We start from the raw sequence: 27568 nt of genomic DNA, 5'->3' as shown, positions 1-27568 counted from the left end.
TTTTTGTAGCTTTTTCAGCCGAAACTCAAGAGTTCTAACTCCTGGTTGGTTGCTCGGCAACAACACAGCTGCTTGCATCATGCTACCAGTCACAAGACGTTTATGCGAACAAACCTAGGCTACTGTAAATAGCTAGCTGACGTTAATCAATAAATGCAAACTGATATTTTGATTAGCTAAGTATCTAACTAACTTAACGGTATACCCAACAGTTTCTCCCACAATAAGAGCTAACGTTGGCTAGGTAGCTAACCAACAAGCAACAAATGATATTTTGCCAAATAAGTTTTTCCATACAAGGCAAAAGTCGTCATGTGTAAACTGCTGATCTAGACACTTGCGTGTAATCGGAGCACAAACAAATATGCACAAAATAATCTAGCGGACGTCCTTGGCTGCTATGATAGCCAATTCACTTTAGCTAGCTAAGTAACCTTAGCCAATTTAAGAGTGTATTGTTAGCTAACTTGTATGGCCAGTTCATGCACCACAATATATAATACTTTCTAGTTAGTTACATTAAGTTTGAACTCACCAATCTTTGGGAAACTGCCATGCTAATCAGGTTAATTTGCATTGCACAGACCAAGCTATGGTAACATCGACGAGGTAGACAGATTTCAGACAGGGCAAACCCTGCAGTTAACTACGCTACATTTCCTCGACTAAGAACACTATAAAAACCAAAGCTAAGAAAACAAATTGCTTTGTTAAGAAACAATAATTTAGCTATGTTGAACCACATATAGTAAATGGTTGAACCCCAAACGTACGTGTAAACAGAACCTCAGTTGTGCATGCTTAGACTGACAACATCGCTGTTTAAAACACCTGTAGAATAAATTCCAGCTTCGGCATAAACTCCCTCTCCTGCTGTCTTAACATTTATAGTACAAATGAGTGCCGACTGATCAACACAGTGTCAAATTCCTTTTCAGTGTGTTCACAGAAAATCGGAAATCGCCATTCCAGAAGTAAAATGTAGTCAGGGGCTCCACACGCTGGACCAGGTTAAAACAACATCAGGATCATTGCTTGCTTACGTGACTTGCTGTGTGCCAGCCTGGTCTCATAGACTAGATGTAACATAGTACATGCAAATCCAGGACCCTGAAATCAGTATGATATGTTACATTTGGTATAGTTACAAAGGACAGGCGGTTATTTAAAGGATAATTGTCTTATTTCTGAAGTAAATCTCAATTGTTTGTAAAAGGCATGTTATAGAAGGGTCCGACACTTTTCTTTGTGTGATTTGTCTTGTTTTTGACAAACTTACCCCAGCTGCGATTCACTTCCTCTTTGCTCATTGTGCAGTATCAGGGGATGCGAAAGACATGAACAAAAGCATCCAAATACATCCTTTTAACATTTGACACGGTCTCAGTATAATGATGTAGGACCGAGTTTGGGAAACCCTGTCCTACGGGACTACCCAGGGACACAGTGATTTTATGGCAAAGTGTCAGATTGTGTGGGCATGTGCATGTCACAGAGAAATGCAAACACCAGCTGGTTGACAGAACACTAGACAATCTCTATGCGCTTGTTGATGTCCTCCTCCCACTGGAACATCTCACTGCATGATGTCAGAGTAGACCACCGTTGTCCCAGGGAACATTCAGGTGGACTTCCTCCAAATCAGCTTGCATTTGACACACCGAGGAGGATGACTATGATATATTCACGGTAACAGCTCGCCTTAGCGAGAGAGAACTTTTAAGAACCCTTCCATTGAAAACAATGAATCCATATTTTGCGCTCCTATAGTCATCTAGCCAGCTACATTGTTTAATCGCATAGTAAATATTTTCTTTAGGCTTTGCTTCCTTGTTCTTGACAATTCTTCAGTAGGATTATGAGCTGGAATCTTGTCTATAAATAAAATCAATATTGTGAGGGTTCACAAGGAGAGCATGTATTATAAGGTTGCATAATAATGTTGCATAATCACTTTACGGTGTAAAAACCATGGAAATGAATAATGAAAAATTGAATTTTAAGTGATAATTGGCATTGGTCTGAAGCCGGAAAATAAAGGAAATTCACATGAGCACCACAATGCCTTTTCCACCCATGCTCTACCAAGGTTTTCCAGCACACAGCTTTGACCTACTACAGTAGCTATGTTGTTATTGTACTTCAAACTATGTGTAGGCAGGCTGCAGGCTGGAATAGGCATTGTGGTGTTCATGTGAGTTCCCTTTTCAGCTTCAGACAAATACCTTTTCTCACTTAAAACATGTTTTTTTTTTGTTTTATCTAACATTGGAATTGAGACAAATATAATTATCTCTGAATTCAAAGACTTAGCTAGAATTGTAATTGAATTCAATTGAATTTACCGGGAGAGGGAATTCAATTATAATTTCATTTGTGGCATTAACCCCATACCTGAAGGCTACTGTATCTGAGAATTGAATGGAGATCAGGCCCTGAACATATTGCTCTTGCGCTTCCGCGCTCTCTCTCTCTCATTTATATATATATATATATAGAGAGAGACTAAATATAGTATGCCGTGTTAGGCTCTCCACATCCCCAAAAGATGGAATCGTTAATTTACCAAGGCTATTTGATCTGGAAATCACAGACATACAGACACTTTGGCAGCATTTGGCAGTCTATTAATAGAGGCTCCAAAATTGAGATTTCATCTTCAAATCATGTGTGATTATGCTCTAATGTTCATGAATATGTCAATTTACTGGAGTACCTTTCTAGCCTGGAATCTAACTGATATGCTACATTTCACCAGTGAAACATAGCATATCAGTTTGGATTTCAGGCTAATAACTTCCCCTCCTCCCATGGTTGCTCTGCAGTGGAAGTCTTGCCTCCAGGTATGGCAGAGACACAGGTACGCCTCTTTCAACTGCAGAGTGCTCTATAAGCAGTGCTCTATAACAGTGCTCTATAAGCAATCACAGGCTTCATCTCTACTCCAGTATTCTACTACTGGCCTTGCAATGACCTACTATCTGACTACAGTAGATGGCAAGGCCAGAGACCAGATTACACCCATCCATCTTTAGCGCTGTGACCTCATTCTGGGTGAGCTACTTTAAAATATATATATTTCTATTACAAATTTCAAATGTATAATTGCAGCAGTAGTTCCTTTTTTTACGAAAAATAGTGCCAACCGCCCTCCCTAAAAGGATTTGGCAAGGTTCTACAGCTGCACCATCGAAAGCATCTTGACTGGCTGCATCACTTCTTGGTATGGAAATTGCACCATCCTTGATCGCAAACGTCTACAGAGGGTACATCACTGGGGGTGAACTCCCTGCCATCCAGGACCTCTATATCAGGTGGTGCCAGAGGAAGGCCCGAAAAATTGCCAAAGAATCCAGCCATCCAAGCTATAGACTGTTACCACTGATGGCGTCCGGCAAACAGTACCAGAGCACCAACAGGCTCCGAGGCCGTTTCTTACCCCAAACCATTAGACTGCTAAATAGCCATAAGACTGCTAAATAGTTAATTCATGGTTACCTGGATTACACCTTCATCTGGCTGGATGGCTAACATAGCCATTAGCATTAGGAGGTATTTTATGTGGACTGGTGAGGGCGGGGCCCTGGGACCAGTTCCAAACTATGTGACCGATATGGGATGGGACACAGCCTGGCTGATTGTCTTACTGTATGTGAGGACTGGGAAAGGACACTGGGTGATGCACTGGGACAGGTTCCAAACATACAGTAGGACCCAATCTGGTGACAAGTGAGCACTGGAAAGGGGACGCTCAGTCCCAATTCAACCCATGTGACTGATACGATGGAGGACCCAGCCTGGCTGAGTGTTGTTGTGCCAGCTCTTAGCATGGGCACCCATGCCTGTCTGTCTGTGTCCTAGAGTGTCCCAGGTGGTGTAGCTGTGTCAGCTCTTAGCATGGGCATCAGTCTGTCTCTGTCCTAGAGTGTCCCAGGTGGTGTAGCTGTGTCTCAGTAGCAGACCTGGGTTCAAACACTATTTGAAATCATTTTCAAATGCTTTATCTGGGCTTGATTGATCTTGCCTGTCTCAATGGAACCAATCGAATAGTAGCAAAAGGGCAAAACCATCTGGCAATTAATGGCAGGCTAGAGCAAATGCTAAAAGTATTTTAAAAATTCTGAATGGTATTTGAACCCAGGTGTGCTCCATAGCAGCCCTGGCCAGGTAGCGGAGTGTTCAGTGACCTGTAGATAGAGCATATGCTACAGGAGCAGGTCAGGAGAAACAGGTTGAAGGGATTACGGTAGGATTTGACAGTGGGGATTTGAAAGTGTGGAGCTCTAAGAAATGTTGTCTGATCACAGTTCTCCCTCAGTAAGCATTAAGGCACCTCAAGGCCACAGTAAGCTGTAAGATGTGTGGTAAATACATAAAAAGCTGTTGTAAGCTATTTTTGTAGCTCTTTTTATCTTAATGTAACCTCATTTGTCCAGGTTTAGCGAGCTATGTCATTTAGAGTTTTTAATTCTTGTTTTCAATTACCATCTGGTGAAATTACTTGAAAAGGGGGATGTTGTGTGTGTGGGAGCTATCTTTACTACAAATAAGTCAATGCTGGGGCTGTAATTCCCTGCACCACAAATGAGAAAAGCATGGCATGTAAACATGTCAGGCAATGTGCTCTCAAGTGATCCACCTACTTAGGGACTCGTAGAGGGTTCACAGCAAAGCTGTGAAACATATTGTTAGTCTTAGATTTTTCCCCCCTTGAAATGGTCAAAAAGCTCAAACAGAGATTGGTAACTTAGAGGCCATGAGTAACATGAGGCCATGAGTAACTTGGTCAAAAAGAATGGCACCGATTGGCTTATAGGTGGCGCCGTTATCAGCAGTCTCTCTTAAACCCTCATATCCACCTCCCCATTTGACCTAGAGACTTCATGCTGCACACATTTGCCTCAAGGACCCATAAAGTCCTTCAGGATAGATTGTCCTCCAAATTCAGTGTGTAGGCCCATGGTACATCTCTAAACTAGGGAGTTTTTCTCTCTCTCTCATATATGTGTATATATATATATATATATATATATATATATATATATATATATATATATATATATATATATATATAAACAGAATATAGCTAAGCAGAGGCAAAATCCTAGTGGAAAACCTGGTTCTGCTTTCCATCAGACACCGGAGATTAATTCACCTTTTAGCAAGACAATAACTTAAAACATAAGGCCAAATTTACACTGGAGTTCCTGAGTGGCCGAGTGACAGTTTGACTTAGATCTGCTGGAAAATCTATGGCAAGACTATGGTTGTCTAGTAATGATCAACAACCAATTTTACAGAGCTTGAAGAATTCTTTAAAGAATAATGGGCAAATATTGTACAATCCAGGTGTACAAAGCTCTTAGAGACTTACTCAGAAAGACTCACAGCTGTAAACACTGTCAAGGGTATTTTAAATAACACACTCAGGGGTGTGAATACTTATGTAAATAAGATATTTGTGTATTTCATCTTCAATAAATGTGCAAATATTTCTAAAAATATCTTTTCACTTTGTCATTATGGGGCATTGTGTGTAGATGGGTGAGAAAAATGTTTTTAATCAATATGGAATTCAGGCTGTAACACAACAAAATGTGGAATAAGTCAAGGGGTATGAATACATTTACATTTTTACACTTTAGTCATTTAGCAGATGCTCTTACAGTAGTGAAAGCCCTGTATGTAACGCTAATGCTCAAAATCATCTGCAATCATTGTCAGAACCAATAGTCAGATTCAGTCCAGATTTTGTATTTAGACTCATGATTGCACGTAAAGGAAGACAGTTCCTACATGATAGAGCTCTTGCTTTGTTATCCAACTGATCTTGTGTCCTTTCTGTCTGTCATCCGGTGACACCCGTTCATTGCTGTTCGTATTTTATTATTATTTTTATTTTCAAACATTATATTCTACTTATAAAGCATTGACACTAAGAATGTATTCTGACATCTGCTTGCATTCACGTGGCCATCGTGACCCAAGTCCCAGAGAGAGAAAGCCATTGTTCCATCACAGAGGAGAAGCATGGTGTTCCATGACAAAGGAGTCAGAGTAGCCAGACATCCCCCCCAGGTCTGTAGGTCATTAGTAGGCAGGGGGTGTTAGTGCTCCTCCCTCTCACACTGGCCCAGGGCCCCATTCTGACAGCAGTAGTGGCGTGTATTCATGGTTGCCAATGGAAGGCAGGCTTCCTCAAAAAATGTACCCTGTGTTTTCAGAATTTCCCTTCAATTTTGTAAGGCTGAATGTATCTCACCGGAGAAAGCATCCGAGCGAGCGAAACAGCACCCCTCTGTCTCTGTATTTGCTGGCCATCTATCTGATGCGGTCTGGTCAAAAAGAGAGTGACATTGTAGCATTGAATGGAAGGGAAGCCAGGAAGCATTTGGCCTCCCTTGATTAAAAAAAGCATACAATAATACTCAATCAGCGTTGAGGTAAACTGAGTGAGCTCAACTGGTCCTGGCGCACCAAAAAAAGTGTCAGCGGGATGCAGTTTGGATTTGGCTTCACTCTTATCGCATCAAGAGAAATACGTCATTGACAGAAACAACTTGAATTGTTGAATCTTGTTGTTGTTGTCCTCCAGTGGCTAGCTAGCTAAAATTGTCCCTTTCCTAAATTAGCCATTTATTTATTTTATTTTACCTTTATTTAACTAGGCAAGTCAGTTTAGAACAAATTCTTATTTTACAATGACGGCCAAACCCTCCCCTAACCCGGACAACGCTGTGCCAATTGTGCGCCGCCCTATGGGACTCCAGATCACTGCCAGTTGTGATACAGCCCGGGATCGAACCAGGGTCTGTAGTGACGCCTCTATCACTGAGATGCAGTGCCTTAGAGATGCAGCGCCACCCGGGAGCCCTAATACACACAGTAAAAATATAAACAGGTTAAGTTACAGTAGAGTAGGCTACAAAGTGCATCTCCTGAATGGCACAACGCATTATTCAAACAGGTCGAGACAGGGTTGTTCTTTACGCATGGATGACGTTGTCTTTATATTGAAATCTTGTACTGTAAATATCCTTTAATAGGCTATAGGCCTAAACGGTACCAAAGGGGAAAGAGTGACATGCTGGGAGAATGACCGTGGTTTAGTTTCCTCCAAATCATTGATCAGTGACTGATAAGTTGCTAACGGAACCTTGACGATAACCTTTGGCAAGACGCATGGTAAAATTATGAAAATGCAGGAATAAAAGTGTCAATTGATAAAAACTGCAAAGGAGCATGTAAAGCACATGGCTTTATAAATGAATAAAGTGTCAATCTAGAAGTAGCCTAAAGAGTCCTTCGTATTGAAGCCTACATTATATTGGACAGTGTTCTTTCTTGTGCTTACAGGAAGCTATGCGCCTATTTGCACATCTTCTGCACTTTTTTGATAGCTGGAAAATGCTCAAAGATTCAGAGAATAGAATAGAATAAAATTGAGGATTGTATTATAATACTGGAACTATAATACTAACTGGAATAGACTATTCACCACACGCCCACCGTACATTCTGGCTAGATCTAAAGGTACAGGTGAAAAATCAGTCAACTACACACTATACCTGGCCATGCACTGAGCTCTTCTACTGCAACTCCATCATAGTCCGTCCCTGCATGCATCCCCAATACATAGTTCAGTTTAGATTCTGCTAGTAAAATCCTTAGCCTTTCTGTAGCCTACAATGTTTTCAAATATTAGATTTTGCGCTGGCATTGGACATGGGAACTGTAGAACACTTTCTCTCATTCGGGATGATATCTCTTCAGAAATATATTTATTTCTATATGCCCCATGTTATTCAGAGCTGGACATGGTATTGGACTGTGATCCATCGGTTTCTAATGAAGACCATGATCTAATACAACCGTGACGTTTACCATATGCTTTCCTTATCCGGATTTGTTTACACTTCAAGGATATCCGTACAAGATGCGTCTTCGACTAACTCCGGAGGTGGTCAGGAAGATCTAATCCCAATCAGATCACAATGTGTCTTTTGATTGTCTACACCTGTCGACAAATGTGGGCACAATCAGAATGTGGACAGGATCAGGGCAACGGCTGGCGTCTCTCTCCCATCCCATTCTGCAGCTCAAATGAAGCCAGCAGCGTGCTCCATAATGAGAGAGATTTTACACTCTGTCAATATATCTCCTTGAGATATTCTGTTGATGCATTTTGACAGGTTCTGAGGAAAGTTAATGAGTGATGAGTGACAGTTCTCTAAGAACGGCATAGTTTTGCTATCAGAGAACAATTTTGCCATCTGCATAGACTTACTTGATTCGAGCATGTTATGAGAACTATCTCACACAAAAGAAGTGTTTGTATCCATTTCTGCCGCAAAGGGAGAAAAATAGGTCAAAGCAGTGAGAGATCAAGCCTGTCGTTTGTTTCATAGTCATTTCTATGCCTCTCGTTAGCGGTGGTAAAAACTAGATCATTATGTTGCATTTCAAGACATATCGAAGACTCTCACGCGTACGTTGGAGGGAGGGTGGAAAGAAAGAAAATGGGCTTTTGGGCTCAGAAGATGACTGGTCCCCTGTTCTCTCCTGTGATTGTGTGGCTGTGGGGAGGAGTAATGAGGAGAGAGAGAGACTCGTGGAGGAGAGGAGAGATGGAGATGGGACTGAGAGAGGCAGAGATAGATTATGGTGCTCTTCATCTCATTTCCCTGCACATTGACAGATATGACGATGCCTTCACGCTGATGAGGAACAATACAGATATACTGCTCCACTTTGGGAGAAAAAAATGATGATTTGAAATGATGCAAATTTTATTTAAAAAGTTTGGGAGAATTTAAGTGGGTTATGAATAATGAATAATTACTTAGCCTTTTTTTGTGAAATTATAATTATCCTGAAAAAGTGAATTCCTCTTTTATGATTAATTCAGCAAATAGTTTATTTACGCCCTTTATGGTAGAGAAATTCTGTGGGTTTTTTCCAGACCGATAACGAATCACCTCTCAAGAAAAACAAGTTCAAAAGTTTTGCTGTGTTTCGCTCACTGTGACACTGAATATAAGAGGGCTTCTTCTGGTCTTTCAAAAGGGGAATCTGATATTTTAATGTCCTCAGCAAGACCCGAGTGTCATTATAAGTGTTATTCTCCAGCTGCTCAATTCCTGTCGAGCCAGAAGTGTATTTTGATGCCTGAACCATAATAATTATCCCCTCTTGCTATACAGCAAGCCCCTCTATAATAACAATGTTCATCTTCTCCCCAGTCAGTCTGTTAGTGTTTCATCTAAGAGTGTAGATTAGTGAGTAGAGGCACATTAGTCTGTTAGTGTTTTGTGTAAGAGTGTAGATTAGAGAGGACAGGCATACTGCATCTCCTTCCCAATGGGCACAAACTGGTCAAATCAACGTTGTTTCAATATTGTGACGTGGAATCTAGGTGGAAAATACATTGGATTTGCAAAAAGGAATCAACGTAAACTGTTATTTTATGGGTTAACCGCAGGATTATGTCATTATGGTAACCAATTTTCAACATAGACAAACCTTGTATAAATGATGTTGAATTTTTACCTTTGAAACAATGTCAGGTCTTCAACGTTGTATCCACTATCTGAAAAAACAACAGGCTGGGCAGCACCTCCTGCTGCAGAGTTGATTTATCTACAGCTATCCATTTAGTCTCAAATCCGGGGTTTTAACCAAGCCCAGCTTTGATATTTGTCACTGCCAATGTGCAGTGGCGACCCGTCATTCAGGGCAGAGCCCCACCTGTTTTCAGCCCTAAAATATCAAATACATTTTTTGGGGGGGTTTCCTGTTTGAGTGTTAATTTTGCATTAATACGTGTCACATATCAGTTTGCAAACAGGGTAAAATACATTTTAAAAATCATTGAGTTAAATAAAGCCTCCATACAAACCTGGTCTCTTTTTTGTTTTCTTGAGTAAGGCAGCTACAAAATGCAGGTGTTTCAGCCTAGCTCAGTGCTTTATGTGGTGGTGGGGCTGCCAGCGGACAATACGGAGCATAGGGGTTGGCAGTGTTCTCTAGTTGACCCTGTAATCATCTAATATTGTAAGAGCTTTCATTGTCTGCTTATATGCCCCCTTTATTTATCCAAGTTCTGACTTGGTGTACAGGGAAAATACTGTAAGAACGGCCCTTGTTCTGAATTCTGTTGCTGTACATTTTAAAAGTGCTGAACAAATAGATATATTGACTTTTTCCATCCTAGCTCGCTCATTAATGTCTTAATCGAAATTACGGATTGCCTCTTATCCGCTTGTCGTCCGTCCCCTTATGCCATAGCTTGTCCATTTCAATTGCCAGTAGAAACCACATTTGTTTAAGCAAGTCAGCCATATCTGCTATGTTTTTTAAAAGACAGTAAATGAGGCTGAATTAACTGTTTCACTGCCAGACAAGGCTCCACTGATAGCCAGGTGTAGCAGTGTTAAGGTGTTGGGACTGCTGTTGGGACAGCTTTATGTAGGCCCTAACAGTTTGTGGGCACCCTTTGTCACTGTTATAGTGCAATTAAGGTATTTGTTTAGTTTTGTGTTGTGTAGTGACTTTGCTGGCATGCATGCTGGAAATGTTTGTGTTTGTTTGCCCCACCAAGATTTACATGCTAAAATCGCCACTGCCAGTGTGCTATTGAGAGATCTCACTGTCGCTATCGAAGTCATTCCAAAGGGTAGGTATAACAGAACAAATTAAATGTAACCATGTTTTATAAGTCATATACTGTATCATCAATGATACTATTTAGGCGTATATCACATTTGCAAAGTCATCAACAGCTGTTGTTTCAATTCAACCCAGGGTTCAACTAAAAACAGACAATACGTGTCCTGGGGTTTCAACCTTTGGTTCATTTCTCATTTAATCTTCAGGTTAATAATTAAAATGTTGGATTCGCGTCCCCATCTGAACCAAAAATCTAAGTTAAAGAATAGGACTAAATCAAGTTTGACTTGTTTCGATTTAATCCTATTCTTTAACTTGGATTCTGAGATGAAGACGTGAATCCAACATATCAGTTATTCATTTGTAGACAAACTGGATATTGAATTGTGTTTGGTTGTCAACGCAACTAAATATCACAAGATGCCCTTTAAATAAAGTTTGATTTGATTTAGTCATATTCTTTAACTTAGGTTTTTGGTTGAGACTTGAATCCATCATATCAATTATTAATTTGTAGACAGAATGGAATTAAAGCCAGACTAAGTCAGTGGAACAAAATATACATCTCCGTCAAATGTTGATATTTTGTTGCATTGACAACAAAACACAAATCTAGATCACTTTTGAAATGCAGTAAATAGCCTATTAACTTGTCGACAAGTTAATAAATTATATGTTTGATTCACGTCTCTAACTAAACCAAAAAAACAAGTTTTGTGATTTTGGCAATGAGGCCCTTTATCTACTTACTTCCCCAGAGTCAGATGAACTCATGAATACCATGTTTATCTCTGTGTCCAGTATGAAGGAAGTTGGAGGTAGTTTCGCAAGCCAATACTAACTAGCGTTAGCAGATACTCATAGACTTCCAGGCATTGTTTAAATGCTAGTTATCAATTACACTAGCGCTAGTTAGCAAACTACATGCAGAGACGTAAAAATGATATCCACAAGTTCCTTTGACTCTGGGGAAGTTGATAAAGGGCCCAATTACCAAAATCCCTAAGTAGTCATTTAAAGAATAGGATTAAGCCAGTGGCTCAGATGAAACTATCCAAGCATTCGATACATTCCCCTTAAAGCGTCAGTGCAGTCAAAAACGTGTTTTTTTTCCCCCCCTGTATTTGTTTTGTATTTTTGTATCAAAAATGACTGAAAAATCAACAGGAATTAATAAAAAAATGTGTTTTAATTTAGTAAATATATTCCCACAAATAAAATGTATGTCTCAATGTAGTCAAGCTATGAAATTATTGTTATTTTCAAATATAATATATTTTTGGGCTTAGTTGTTGTCAATTTGCAGTTTACAAAATATTATTATAATTTTCCAGCCCCCCCAACCATAATCTCAGACAAAAACCAGCCTGTGGCTGAATCTAGTTGCCTACCCATGCTCTCTAGACTTTAAACGATCCTATCCGCCAATTATGGCTGTGTATGTAAATAAATGTATCAACATGCCCACACGATCAGTATTTCAATGGCTAAAGGAGGCTCATGAAAATAAATGATATAATATTATATTTGGAGTTATTTTCATGAAATAAATGCACATTGATTTATTAGACATACAGTGATGATTTAATATTTAACATATAAAAAAAAACGGATTTTAAATGTTGATATTTGGTTGAGTAACCAAACACAATTCGATATGACTTTTGTAAGACAGTAAATAGCCTAAAGTTAGGTTATCTTACAAACTAAAAAAACTGTATTTATTCAACCTTAAAATGAGTAACACATCCAAAGCCACATTTTGAGGTTACTGTAATTATAAATGTTTTCTAATGTAGGCCTAATCATAGAAAGAGTGCATGTTCAAGATAGCATTGAAAGGTTGCAGGTCTGTGGAGATCTTTTGCTATAATAATCTGTGCAGAATCTCAAACAGCATCGATCACTTGCAATATGTATTTTCAATGTAATATCAACAGCAATGTACATGTCATTTGGTTGTGATGAAGCACAGTGAGAAAACTGAAGTATAAATACAAAATATCTGTTGTGCTTTTAAATGGTTGAAAGCACAGGAATAACACATTTAGATGACAACTGAATCCAAAATCAGACATGGTTTTTCCATTGGAATTTGGTAGTCCTTTTAGATGGTTGAAAGCATAGTGATAGATAACACATTAGGAATTCAACAAACTTCTGTGTTTTTTTGTTTGTTGTTGTTGTGGGGGAATAAAGGTTCAAGTCTCATTGATCAACGTCTCAACCAGATATTACCCACATTTCCATGTTGAAATGACGTGGTGTGCCCAGCGGGTTGTAACTTCCACTGACAGCGTTGCCACGGTTATTGTGCCATTCGTGTCAATGGGGGGACATCTTGTACTTCTACAGACATTACATTACAGTTGCTTTACGCTTTAAGATTTCAATATGAAACAAATTGCCTGTTTTATGTCCTGTAAGACCAGCACGCACTCCTCTTACAGACACAGTGTCATTTCTCCATATAATGACTCCCATCTCTGCACACCGCTTTCAATCTTCCATGGTAGTTTCCCAGCCCTCTAGGCATACACGGCTGCTCTGGAACAGCCAAGCATAGATTGTATGCAATAATCTCATTAACACGTGTGATGAAATATTTATATCCATTAGAAATGACATGAGCACTGATCGTATTGTTAAGATCCGGTCGAGAGGAAAACGCAATAGCTATGCCAAAAGGCATATTTAAATGTAAGCTCAGTGGAGGGAATCGAGCGACGTCAAAGTCAAACCTTCAGATTCAACAAATGATATACGGCATAATCCAATGTGTCTGACAGATTTCTAGCTCACCTGAAGCCATCTATCTAACCAAGGTTTGTGTGTTGTGTGATCTGTCATCAGGTCAGCGAGAATGCCAAGCAGGACCTGAAGGATGGCTTGTCTCTGTACAACACAGACAACAATGTAGGCCTCAGGAACGCATGGAACATCATCCAAGCAGAGGTATGTAGTATGTGACATTCTAGGATCATGACCATTCGTGAACAATCCACTTTCACATGTAAAACAGCAAAATAACTTTCATGTGGACTCAAGTTCACCTCAGGATAGTGCATAAATGCATTTATAGCGAAGCCTTCGCCTGAAACCATTTTTGCTGTAAATACCATGGATGGTTGAATTAACAGAACAGCCGGTATGGACCTTCCATACTGTTTCTTGGAATATTCTATGGGCTCCTTAAGATACAGCATCTTAAGGGACAGCATCTTACAGGGAGCGTACATACGTAATTATAATAGACTAACTTTCTGCCATATTTATCAGAATTGTTTTAAGGACTCTTTGGACGCACAGACAGGTAGCACTAACTTCTGCCATCCCCCTCCGTGTGTGTGTGTCCTGCAGTGGAAGTGCTGTGGGGTGGTAGGGTACACAGACAGGTAGAACTAACTTCTGCCATCCCCCTCCGTGTGTGTGTGTGTCCCGCAGTGGAAGTGCTGTGGGGTGGTAGGGTACACAGACAGGTAGCACTAACTTCTGCCGTCCCCCTCCGTGTGTGTGTGTCCTGCAGTGGAAGTGCTGTGGGGTGGTAGGGTACACAGATTGGCACGAGGCCCTCAAGGAGAAGGTGGTGCCCGACCGCTGCTGCCAGGAGCACTACCAGGAGTGCGGACGCAACTCCACCAACATGTTCTGGACACGGGTGAGTCGGCACACTGGACACCAGGCAGGCACACTGGACACAGGGCAGTCACTGTCATGAGATGTGGATCCTCTGGAATAAATTGGAGGCCTATAGGTCATATATTAAACAATCAAATGTGATCAATGTCACAAGCATGGGAAACCAAAGAGCATTTTAACACCAGAAAAGCCTGGCCCTTTGACCCAATGACCCTTTGACCCAACAATCTAATAAATACATTTCATATATGCTATCGGAAAAATATATATTTTTTTGTGTTTATGAAGGTCTTGGGTAACATCAGAATATGACAACAAAAAAATTGAACACACTAGCATTTTCAATAGTTTACGTTACTGTGGCACATGCTCATGTTTGGAGTGCATGGAACAGTGGTTATCACTGGAAAACGTTTTATTTGGAAATAGAGCTTATCTCTTTAATTTTGAGAGTTATTTGGCAATGGTAAGGGTTTTGGTAACCTCATAATCTGCTCTTTCTGATAATATATAGAAATCAAAACATCTTACCTATGTAGGAGGATTTGAAAAAGTGTTTTATTTATTTTTTTAAATCCTCTTAAATCTGCTTATAACACATTCCGTTTGTGATATCGAAATATTTTTTTTTACAACATATGTGAGTTAAATAGACTTATATAGGAACAGTCAAGGACGGAGGGTGGCATGATGTAAACATGGACTCGGCTCTTCTAGTGCCAATCGAAGACTGCACAGATTCTTTCTGCTCAGACAACAGGTGCATGTAAAAGAAGTATATATTTCAAATGACTATCCAATAGTTACTTTGCAAGTGTGTTGAGGTAAGGATTGGATTGTTGTGAACATCATTTTGATTTTAAGTAGCCTAACATTGCTTACTTTGCATTTTGGTCACCGTGTGAACTTTTGCTTTCATTATGCCTAAAACAGCAGTTTGATTTTACAGCACAAAACTTCAGGGTCTACATGTTCCCTATATTTCTGTACTGCAGAATGGGAGATTCCCTATAATAAGAGGTGTGCAACCTGTGCCTAAAGATGGGTTTGAGTTCCATGTAAATCTGTGCAGTAGAAAGTTGGAGACTTTTGTTTCCCTCACCAACTTCAACCATCTGAGCAGCTAACCGATCGCTGCAGCTGTACATAGTCCATCTGGAAATAGCCCACCCAATCTATCTACCTCATCCCCATACTGTTTTTATTTATTTACTTTTCTGCTCTTTTGCACACCAGTATCTCTACTTGCACATCATCATCTGCTCATGTATCACTCCAGTGTTAATCTGCTAAATTGTAATTATTCGCTCCTATGGCCTATTTATTGCCTACCTCCTCATGCCTTTTGCACACACTGTATATAGACTTTCTTTTTTCTACTGTGTCATTGATTTGTTTGTGTTATTGGCTTGTTTATTGTTTACTCCATGTGTTGTTGTCTGTGTCACACTGCTTTGCTTTATCTTGGCCAGGTCGCAGTTGTAAATGAGAACTTGTTCTCAACTAGCCTACCTGGTTAAATAAAGGTGTTCTCAACTAGCCTACCTGGTTAAATAAAGGTGAAATAAAAAAATAATTTAAAAAAGCCCCTTTTCAAATGTTAAGAACAAACGGTTTGTGTTTTTAACTAATAGAAACATCACCATGTGAAGATACTTGTAAATGTGTGTGTATGTATGTGTGTACAGTATACTATATATTATAGGTATTTTGTTTTATTAGTTGTATTAATATTTCTAGTTGTATTATTAGTTAGTATTAGTATTATTAGATAGTAGTTGGCAATACATTTGCAGAATGACCACTTGTCTCTCAAATACATCATTACAGTTCGCTAGCTAGTGAATTTTTTGCCATATTAGCATTGACATGAAATCAGTCAAAACACCTCAAAAGCTGACTTCTGCCCCATGGAAGCACGCACATTGTTTTCGTGACATTGTCAGCCAACCCATCTATTGCAACAGCTGAAACTGTCACTAACTTCCCCGCCACATGGTTGTCACTAGTTAACACAGCCACAATGTCATAATTATAATAATACATCATAATAAGAATACATTTCATTTGAATAGAGAATTTCATTACAGAGTTGTCTCATCATTAGGTTGCTACAACCTAGCGTATGAATGCAAGTTTACAACGTACGCTAGGTGCACAGGTCGAGAGAAATTTGAGTAACCAAGTTGACAGACATTGGCACAGTCAACACTGCCTTGCACACCCTTGCCTGCATCTAGATGATCTAGGGTGTAATCATTAGTCCAACAGTTGCAACGAGAGTTTCTATTGGACAAATTCAGGTATGTTTATCCCCGTTTCGTTCCGTTTGCTTCCTTTTAAGAAACGTTTTTCAACAGAATTGATTTAATGAATACACCCCTGATCACACGCAAACATAATTCACTTTCATAGCAGCCACATACTGTAGCATGATCCCTTTGGTAATTGTATCATTTCATCTCGCATCTATGCGCTCTCCTCCTCACCCTTCGCTTGTGGACTTCAGTGCACAACATGTCAGCTGTCTGTGACCGCTACACACAGCCTACATCGCTGTCTCCATATTATAACGTCATAGTCAACATAGCTACTAGAACTTACACGTTAGTAAACCAGCTACAATCATGCAGTACAGTGTACAGTCAGCAAGGAGGTTAGCAGTTACACCGGCAGGCCCTGGTGGCAAGAAATTAATACAACCAAAAGCTTACCTTGACATGGCAGAGTAAAAGTGTTGGATAGCCATAGGCAGCTAGCTAACTAACGTAGCATCCATCTCTGTTTGAGCCGGATGTTTGAGTAGGCTAAACTAGCTAGCTGCATTCACTAGCTAAGTAAGGGAAAGGGGAAAAAAATATGAAATATACAGTAGCTAACTCTCTCGCTTCTCCTTCCTTTTTGAAAAAATTAATTTACTCAAAACTGTTCAACTATTGTCTTTCTCTCTCTTTGAGTCAAGTACTCACCAAATCTTATGCACTGCTGTGCTAGCTAGCTGTACTTTTGCTTTCAGTACTAGATTCATTCTCTGATCCTTTGATTGGGTGGACAACATGTCAGTTCAAGCTGCAAGAACTTTGATACGTTGGAGGATGTCCTCTGGAAGTTCTGCTAATTGCTATGCAAATCTATGGAAGGGTTTGAGAACCACGAACATCCTAGATTTTGTATTGAAGTCAATGTACCCAGAGGAGGACGGAAGCTAACTGTCCTCTGGCTACACCATGGTGTTACCCTACAGAGTGCTGTTAAGGCTACTGTAGATCTTAATTGCAAAACAGTGTGTTTTAATCAATAATTTGGTGACGTGAATATGTTTAGTTTTATATAGTTTTACATTTAGTAGAGTCTATGGCTTAAACGATTTTCCGGGCCTTCCTTCCACACCCCCTGATTCAGATGTCCTGAATGGCAGGGAGCTCGGCCCCAGTGATGTAGTAAGCTGTCCGCACCACCCCCTGTAGTGCCACGCGATCGATGGCGGTGCTATTGCCATACCAGGCAGCGATGCAGCCAGTCAATATGCTCTCAATGGTACAGCTGTAGAACATTTTGAGGATTTGAGGGCCCATGCCAAACTTTTTCAAGTAGTAGTGACCTGTGAATGAACCTGTGATTGATAACATCTAACAATATACATGAACCAGAGATGATAGCTACAGAAGGGCCACTTCAGTGATTTTACTATCTTTCCTCCCCAACAACCTTGTGCGTCCGAAATATTAAATGTCTTGCCATATTCAAAATTGAACGATCCAAAGTGTTTTCCAATTGCTGTTTTTGACAGAACGTTATTTATCTCCATCGAGTGACTCTTACTATTCTATCTTTCCTCTCTCTCTCTCTCTCTCTCTCTCTCTCTCTCTCTCTCTCTCTCTCTCTCTCTCTCTCTCTCTCTCTCTCTCTCTCTCTCTCTCTCTCTCTCTCTCTCTCTCTCTCTCTCTCTCTCTCTCTCTCTCTCTCTCTCTCTCTCTCTCTCTCTCTCTCTCTCTCAAGTGCTAGTGTCCGCTCACACTTCTATTGTTGTCCCTCTGTCCCCTAGGGCTGCTATGAGAAGGTGGAGGAGTGGCTCGATGACAATAAGCATCTCATGGGAACCATTGGCATGTGCATCTTGGTAGTGCAGGTAAGCAGCAAGCTCTCTCCATGAAGCGCGTGTGTGTGTGTAACTTCACAGCCATACACTCCCTCTCCCTGTGAGAGACAGGCCAGTAATAAACTCTATGCTCAGTGGGCGTAGTAGTATCTACACATTCTGCCGTACTGAAATATCGAAGATGGTGTCTGGTGTTCCCTGGTCCTGTCTGAGGAAATCAAAGCACCTTGGCTCTGTGCCCAATGCTGGAGCCAGACACCAGGAAGTGATATAAGACCTGATAAAGAGATCTCAGCATGCTGCATCCCTATGTTCCTCCTGTCTGTCCTTTCTGTCTGACTCTTTGTCTACCATAAAGTACCTGTCTGATTATCTTTTCTCGTGGTATGTCTCTCTGACTACCCTAAAGTACCTGTCTGCCTCCTTGTCTACGCTTCCTGTCTTGCCTACCTGTCTAACTCCAGCTGCCTCTCTGCTCTTCCCTACCTACTCTGTGTCAGAGGCAGGAAAGCCCAAGCTCTTTAACGTATAGAAGTAGAGTTGTCACCATGATTTTAGACTGTACCGGTCTGCACTCTCTCTGCTCACACACATGATCAAATCCCAAACACGCCTGTTGCATAGGGTGTTTTTGAGAGAGGGATAGAAAAGAGCAGGAGAGAAGTAGAGAAAGAGAGAATGAGATATAATGAGGATATATAGAAGGCTGAGCCTGCAGCAGCAGAAGGACAATATACTGTACATAGTTTACTTTTCCTTTGACCTTTGGCCTGACCCCACCACCTAACATTCCCCAGCCCATTACTGAGAGAGTAGCAGAAATGGGACTCATTAAAAGGCAGTCTACAGAGACGTGTATCCCTGTGCCGGCATGGGTTTGAATCCGGCCCTCTGCCTACTGCCCTTTGACTCAAACTCCTGTCTTTTCTGTATTCACACTATTATCCTATCTGCTTAATAACAAAATATGGAACCTAGAACCATAGATAGACTTTGCTTCAGACCTCTACTTTGCTCTGTAGAGTAAGCTGGAGAAAGCTGGGGAGAGTCCGCATGAGTTAAAAACCTCTCTGGGATATGTGGGACGGTAGCGTTCCACTTGGCCAAAAGCCAGAGAAAATGCAGAGCGCCAAATTCAAATAAATTCCTATAAAAATCTAACTTTCATGAAATCACACATGTAAGACACCAAATTAAAGCTACACGTGTTGTGAATCCAGCCAACATGTCAGGTTTCAAAAAGGCTTTTCGGCGAAAGCAAACGATGCTATTATCTGAGGATTGCACCTCCATAACCAAAAGAGAGAAAACATATTTCAACCCTGCAGGCGCGACACAAAACGCAGAAATACAAATATAAATCATGCCTTACCTTTGACAAGCTTCTTCTGTTGGCACTCCAATATGTCCCATAAACATCAAATGGTCCTTTTCTTCGATTAATTCCGTGCACATATATCGAAAATGTCCATTTATTTGGCGCGTTTGATCCAGAAAAACACCGGTTCCAACTTGCGCAACGTGACTACAAAATATCTCAAAAGTTACCTGTAAAGTTTGCCAAAACATTTCAAACTACTTTTGTAATACAACTTTAGGTCTTTTTTAAAGTAAATAATTGATAAAATTGAAGACGGGGTGATCTGTGTTCAATACAGGAAGAAAACAAACTGACGCATGCTTTCTGGTCATGCGCCTCTATCAAACAGTACGCATGAAGTGACCCTCGTTCAAGATGGCCGTACTTCTTCATTACACAAAGGAATGACCTCAACCAATTTCTAAAGACTGGTGACATCCAGCGGAAGCGGTAGGAACTGCAAGCAAGTCCCTTAGAAAACCCATTGAAAAGAGAGTGACCTCAAAAAACAAATCGGAATGGTTTGTCCTCAGGGTTTCGCCTGCTACATAAGTTATGTTATACTCACAGACATGTTTCAAACAGTTTTGGAAACTTCAGAGTGTTTTCTATCCAAATCTACTAATACTATGCAAATCTTATATTCTGGGGATGAGTAGCAGGCAGTTGAATTTAGGCATGCTTTTCATCCAAAATTCCAAATGCTGCCCCCTATCCTATCCAAAGCCTCTGCCCTACAGGTGTGTGTCTGTGTGTGACAGGGTTGGGGTTGGAGTTTGATCTGTGATGTGTGCTTGGCATTGCTCAAGAGCCTGGTATAATAACTGTTAGCTTTTTTCACCACACTGTGTTAGATATTAGGTGGGACTGGCAGGTGTTTAAGAAGGTATCCCTAAGCATATGGACCCAAGTTTGTCTGGAACGAAAGGGAAAGTCAGCAGCAGCTTCCCAGAAGCTAATGCTAATCACAGTAGCAAAATACTTCCTACGGTAGCTAGCGAGCTAACTTCCGGCTACAGTAAGTGTGGTCTGCATGTGTAACTGACTTGGGTTCAAATACTACTTGAAATAATTTATAATAATTTATCTGGGCTTGACTGAGCTTTCCTGGCACAATGGAACCAATAGAATAGTCAAAAAAACACAAACCCCGCCCATTTGGCACTCTGGGCAGGCTAACGTTGTTTTTGAAAGATTTCAAATAGTATTTGAACCCAGTTATATTCTGTAATAAAGAGTTTTACTCACTCCAGTCCTGACTGCTTCAGATAATGGCTTTAGGATCAGCCTCCCGACTTTGATGTGAAAGTAGTCCTACGTATCACAGGCTATTCCTTAATGGAAAACTTCAAAGAATAAACTTTTTTTCATAATTTACCTCATTGACATAATGTGCTCACTTATCTCACGGTATTTCATCAGTGACATACAGAGGCATGTTGTTATATTTGATGTTTCAAGACGGCCTGAGAGAGAGAGGTGGTAGCCAATCTCTATCCATGGTTTGGAAATAGGAAAATGTGGGTTGTTTTCAAACTCTGCTGGAGGATTTTTCTTCAGTGTCATAAACTCAACACAAGCCCAGAAGCACTAACAGTGAATGTATTTCACCTAGTGTAGCAGAGTACATAACACAGGAGTTTGCTCACATCACTCAGAACTGGCTGCACTGTACCATTCACTGTGTCCTCTGACTTTGATACAGTAATGATAAAACATGTTTATAGAGACTTCAAAGACCAAATTCATTTTTCTCCCTCTCCTTCTCTGCAGCTCCTGGGAATGGCGTTCTCCATGACACTGTTCCACCAAATCCACAGAACAGGGAAGAAGTATGACGCTTAGCGTGGGACAGACAGCACACAGGGAAAGGAGCCCCATGTACTGCCTGATGGGATAGACTCTGGATGCCCCCCCCCCTCCCCATACCTCCTGTATCACAAAGCCTCCCACTCCCCACTCTTCCCAGAAACCCTGTACAGACTGCAGCTGTGTCACCCTTGTCCTCTTCTCTGTCCACTCCACCATTCATTTGCCAAAGATAAATGGGACTGGAAGATGTCTTATGTCGTCTCTCTCCTGTTCAGAAGTAAATATAAATGTTTTGGGCGCTTGGACTAATAGTTTTGCGGGAAGCTTTACTAATGCTCACATCCCCCCTTGCAAGGCGAAGAAAGCGGTGAAAAGAAAGATTAGATTGTAGTCTCCAGGTTTTCATGGATTTTGTCGTGTTGATTGTTCATGTTAACTTCCTCTTTCCCTTGTAAATGATGAAAGGCTCCGACATGCTATGCTAGTTTTCTACTCCCCGGAACCCTTTTGTCAGACATTTTTTTCCCCCAATACAGTATGATTTGTTTCTTCTAAATGTGTCCTTTATGCTCTTATGAAATGGAGTGTTTGATATGCTAAGTCAAGACTCTCAAACCCTGTTCCTGGAGAGCTACCATTCTGTAGGTTGTCACTCCAACCCTGTTCCTGGAGAGCTACCATTCTGTAGGTTGTCACTCCAACCCTGTTCCTGGAGAGCTACCATCCTGTAGGTTGTCACTCCAACCATCATCTAGTGCACCTGATTTGTATAATTGGCTGGTTTATAAATTGAATCAGCTTAGTTACAAATGGGGTTGGAAAAAAAACCTACAGGAGGGTAACCCTCCAGAAACAGGGTTGGAGAGCCCTGTGTTATCTGTTGTCAGAGGTGTGGAATGGATGAGATGCACAGGAGGCTGCTGAGGGGAGGACGGCTCATAATAATGGATGGAATGGAGTGAATGGAATGGTATCAGACGAATGGAAACTATGTGTTTGATGTTTTCGATGCCATGCTATTTAATCTATTCCAGACATTATGGCCACCTGTGATGAGATGTGATGAGTTGCTGTGGATCAGGGATGGGCAACTCCAGTCCTAGGGGGGCGAACTGGTGTGACACTCTTCTCCTAGCCCTATAGCTAACACACCTGATTAGACAAATTGCATGAATCTAAACTGAAGACTATGGGCGTGTTCCTCTGCCCAGGCGTTGCTGACGCATGCCAGATCTTACAATGCCTGGATAGGTATTTTACTTATCAGCTAAACACATCATATGGTAAAGCAATCGTTCAGTCTATGACATAGTCAATGAAGTGGCACGCAACCATTGGCACGTAATGTCTGAGCAGGTAGCACAGGACCCATGATCAGTTGATTATTGGAGTCTGGTGTTAGCAGTGGCTGGGGAAAACGTGTGTCACCAACCAGGCCCCCGAGGACTGGAGTTGCCCATCCTTGCTGTGGATGGTCAGGGGTTGGGGTGGGTCGTAGGTCAAGGTTGTAATGCCATGAGCCCTAAGTGGGTGGTGCCCTGGATTCGTAGAGGTGTTTCCTGTGATGGAAAGAATTACACTTCAGAGGAATCAAGTTAAGAGTGCAGGGCTCTCCAACCCTGTTCCTGGAGAGTTACCCTCCTGTAGGTTTTCGCTCCAACCCCAGTTGTAACTGACCTGATTCAGTTTATCAACCAGCTAATTATTATAATCATCTGCACTAGATTAAGGTTGGAGCAAAAACCTACCGAATGGTAGCTCTCCAGGAATGCCTGAACTCTTTAGTTTTTATTCCCTCTCTTTCTCCATCTCATCCTTTCGCTCTCTCTCTTACTTTTTACATGTCGGAACGGCAGGGGGACGAGACAAGCTCTTCACAGTACACATTTTCACTGACATTCCTGCTAGACTAAGTGATGATGTGTCTACACCTGTAGTCTGGATTCTGCTGCTGTAGTTTTCAAAGCGCCTTCCCTGCGTCAGTCAGTCACAGAGTGGGTGGAAGGGAGGGAGTCTGATCAAAAGGCGAGGCTGTGGTTCGGATATGGCAACGCGCCCTGTAGGACAAGTCGTTTTACTAGTGCTATAACGGTGGCTTATGTGCGGTTCAACAGCAGGAGTCCTGTTTAGTACAAGAACAAGGGTAGGTTTCGGGGTACGTAGATAACTACACTCTAAGCTGCTTGGGAGGGCTTTACCAACAGGATCATGTTCATTAGGCACTGGAACAAAATGGACTGAAACAGTTTAGGACTACCTGGATAAGAAACGGTCATTTTTGTAGGATAAACATTTTCCTTTGCATGCCCTAATGAACATGGCCCCGTTTTCCTTTAACATGTCAACATGCAGAAGTAGAGGGAACTTAAAGAAGCATTCACTTGCAACCTTCTGCTTGTAGTAATCAATTCATTGACTTATCGTTAACATGAAGGAGGGGAGGTTGGCTGAACTGACTGGATGTTTACTGTACTTTGGGGAATTTGGTTAGAAGTTAGATAATCGGGACCAGAAGTGTCTCAGTTCTAAAATCTCATCCTACAATTGCAGGAGGGTTAGAGGCTAGGATGCTGCTTGGGATAAGAGGTGTAAGAACTCTGACATTGCTGCTACATGCAGATGTCGTGTGAAGGATCGAGGAGGCGGCAGGAGGGAAAGGACATTTTGCCAAACGCAGCGAACTCGGAGACACTGCGGCCTTCACACTCTGTCTGCATTAAGGATCATCTTCAGGACCATCTAAGGTCATTCATTAAATCTTAATTTGAACATATTGGGATGTACAATACTCTACATAGTGGTAGATGGCAGCAGATGTGGGTTTTGTGCATGGCTGTGTCACAGGCTCAGACAGTTGTTGTTGACCTTTCTGTCTCTGATTCACTGGATGCCCCATCATAATCCATGTTTTACAACCACAGGAAAAACATGACAGCTGCTGATGTAAAGCACTGGCATGAGCGCTTCACATCCTCTGCCTGGATGCATCCACAAACATTCGGCACAATTTATCGCTCCAGCAAATGCCGCGAGGTACATGCCAGGGTCGACATTTGTAGAGATGTGACAATTGTCGTTGGTCACGTAAGAACAGGTTTGTACCCTGTGTACCTACATCCGTGTACCCTCTGCCACTTTGCTTGCTCCCAGAAGTAATACTGCATCTGATAATCATAGACTAAAGAGCACATTCATCTCAGCTGATCAGATCTGTGATCATTATTGTATTGTGAAAGTCTGACATTGCGACATTGTGTGAAGTGATTTGGGGTGGAAGGGTTAGATGTTGAATGAAATGCAGAATAGCCACTCCATCATGAAGATAGATATACATGATAAAATCCTGATACAAAACCGGCTTCACACAGTCCATATGTCAGACTTCGTTCAAGAATCATCCCAAACAGTTTTCCCCTTTGTCATTGACGTAACGTGTAACTGTCATGTGTAACTGCCATCTCTGAAATGTCGGTTTTCTACCATTTGACATTTTTCTGTTCTTCGGAAAGGAATCCATTCAAGTCTTTGCTTCCCGCATTCTCCCACCGTCAAGTGGTTTTTCAGTGTTTTATCAAACATATGTTGTTTGTTCATGTTCATAGAGGAGAAGAAGTCTATCACTTTAACACTAGTGTTTTATGATGTTGTGTCGTTGTACAGGAGCTGTTTATTGTCTCTTGTTTTCATACGATCTGCTCTTTTACTGTGTTCTACTTGGCTTTGTTGTGTCAGAAGCTCACTGTCAGTCATCTGGAGAACATTAGGATTATATCCTTGGGATTATAGACAGATAGTTAGACGGGGGAATTGAAGACAAACAGGAACGTAACGTTATTCCTTTTTAGGGTGCAACTAAACCACCTTCCTGTCTTGACTTCGCCGCAGGCATTTATTCCAGTCCTGTTTTGAGGGAGGAACATGCCGTCTGAGTAGGAGGATCAATACATACTGCATGTTTTCTGTTTTGTTTTTCTCTATACGGAGAGCTGGATCCAAACCGCATCGTAAAAGTATTGCAGAAAATCAGAGTTTTAGGTCGATTTAAAGTCAATATTCCCGCATTCACATATGTCGGCTCAATCTGAAATGACCTTACAAATGTCATCCATTTTGTGTACATTAGGATGTGCTATTCTATTATCTGCGGTATTACTTTAACCATGCCTGTACCCTTCTTGTAAATGCCTGCCCAACTCTGCCCTATGGAATTGTTCTTACTGCATTACTGTTATTCTAGTCCTGGGAGTAACTGATCAACTGATCAACTGTTCTTGTTGCACCTCTGCAATAGGAAGGACCCCATTAACCTAATGCCCATTGGCATCTTCTGATATTGACAGAAGATGATATGAACATCCACGCTCTCTCTGAACTGTTTATTTTTGGAAGTAATTTTCTTAGCTGTACGGGCGTTAACTAATTTCCTACCCATTAATTCATGTTGTTCATCTTTTATTTGTTTGATAGATTGTTTGCATTTGTACTTTTTAATTCAGGAGCATTGTAAAAGAAAATGTAAATGTGTTTTTTGGAGGGGGGGGGGGGGGTTAATACTGTATTGCTAGTTTAATTTACAGTATTGCAGCTTGTAGTGAGAAATAGGATACATTTCATTCGTGGATTTGGAATGAGCATTAAGTATTTTTTTCCCCTCTCTTCACATGGAAACACTGCCACAGACTGGAGATGGAAAGGGAAGAATGGTTATTGGGGGTTTTGTCTGCTATGGAAGCAGCTCATTTCTACCACCTTTGACATATTTTATAATCTCATCACTAATCCCTCACCACTAAAGCTGACTATCTGAGCTGTTCTGAAATGTAAGCTCTTGAATGGTGTGTTTGATGTAGTGTCATGGCAAACCGCAGTGTTATCTGCTCCATGTCAGCCTTGTCCTGTGGAATTCTTTTTTTGTTGCTACATGTAAAAGAACTCTGAATATCTATATTAGGTGGTGCACTACATTTCATTCTTTAAATCCTAATATTTTTTAAATAAAGGAAAGTGTGTCGCAAAATCCCACTATACCCTGTACGCTCATTTGCCTTTCATGTTTGAAGACTGACGTTATTGTGTTGCTTTTGTCTTGGCACCGTTAAGTATAGTTTTTAAAAGTACGGTTTGATTCGGAATCATGTATAATATTTTGGTATATTGAACGGAGCGAATCAGTGAGTGAGCTGTCAGAAGTTAGGCTACATCAGGGGAAACCGTGAACAGCATCTTCCCTTAAAATGTGTGCTCATTTAAAGATAATGAAACCTAAGGGGCACCTACTGCAGACAGTGTCATGAACTAATCACAATAGAAACTCAAATGACAGTGGTCAGGTTTTAAGTTGTATTATTACAGCAGAATAGAATAAACATTTTAGCATAAGTATAATACAGGAAGGCACAATTTATAGTCCAATATTTACATGTGTATTGGTGAAGGGGGGAATGGGGGAGACGTGTATAAATTGAGCAGTATAATAAGTCTGAGCCATATATAGATATCTCTATATACTGTATCTCACTATATCTATGGCTTTGATTTTCTTCGAGTTGGTTTCTACAGATGTGTCCTATAAAATTGGCAATTTTATCTAGTATTTTTACTGTTTGATGTGAGCACAAGAGTATTTTTCTACTGAGCTTTACCCCCTGAGTTAGGCGTAGATTCAATCCATAGCACTGAAGATCCACACTACAGCGCGGTTCAAATCTAAAGGCAATGCTCCCACGTCACAGTAAACGCAGCATATGTCGGCTCAATAGGAAATGACCTTAACATTTTAATCTCGGGAGAACACGGATCATTATCGCTACAGATTGAATCTAGGCCTTAGTCTATCTGTTCTCCTTCTCTCCTTCCTGTTTGGTAGTGAGTAGAGTTTACTGTGCCATTCCATTCTGGCTTTCTTTAATCTCACTGATCCTTCTATGCAAAAAAAATACCTATTTTAGCCTTTGTACAGACCATTTTGTATTAGTAATATGTACTGAAAT

General features: G+C 40.9%; 1 protein-coding gene across 3 annotated transcripts in view; it reads left to right on the top strand.

Moving 5' to 3' along the window:
- The window catches only part of LOC139407218 (tetraspanin 9a), a 270678-nt gene extending 243110 nt beyond the window's left edge, over nucleotides 1-27568 (top strand). For all 3 annotated transcript variants that reach the window (XM_071150801.1, XM_071150810.1, XM_071150791.1), the window contains 4 exons: nucleotides 13522-13623; nucleotides 14195-14326; nucleotides 18353-18436; nucleotides 21540-27568. In XM_071150801.1, the coding sequence (XP_071006902.1) occupies nucleotides 13522-13623; nucleotides 14195-14326; nucleotides 18353-18436; nucleotides 21540-21611 (390 nt within the window). In that variant the 3' untranslated portion in view covers nucleotides 21612-27568. The remainder of the gene's footprint in view (nucleotides 1-13521; nucleotides 13624-14194; nucleotides 14327-18352; nucleotides 18437-21539) is intronic.

The sequence above is a fragment of the Oncorhynchus clarkii genome, chromosome 1, assembly GCF_045791955.1.
Source record: "Oncorhynchus clarkii lewisi isolate Uvic-CL-2024 chromosome 1, UVic_Ocla_1.0, whole genome shotgun sequence".
In the NCBI taxonomy this organism is placed as follows: Eukaryota; Metazoa; Chordata; class Actinopteri; order Salmoniformes; family Salmonidae; genus Oncorhynchus; species Oncorhynchus clarkii.
The sequence above is the reverse complement of the archived record's forward strand: the minus strand, read 5'-3'. Positions and strand labels throughout refer to the sequence as shown.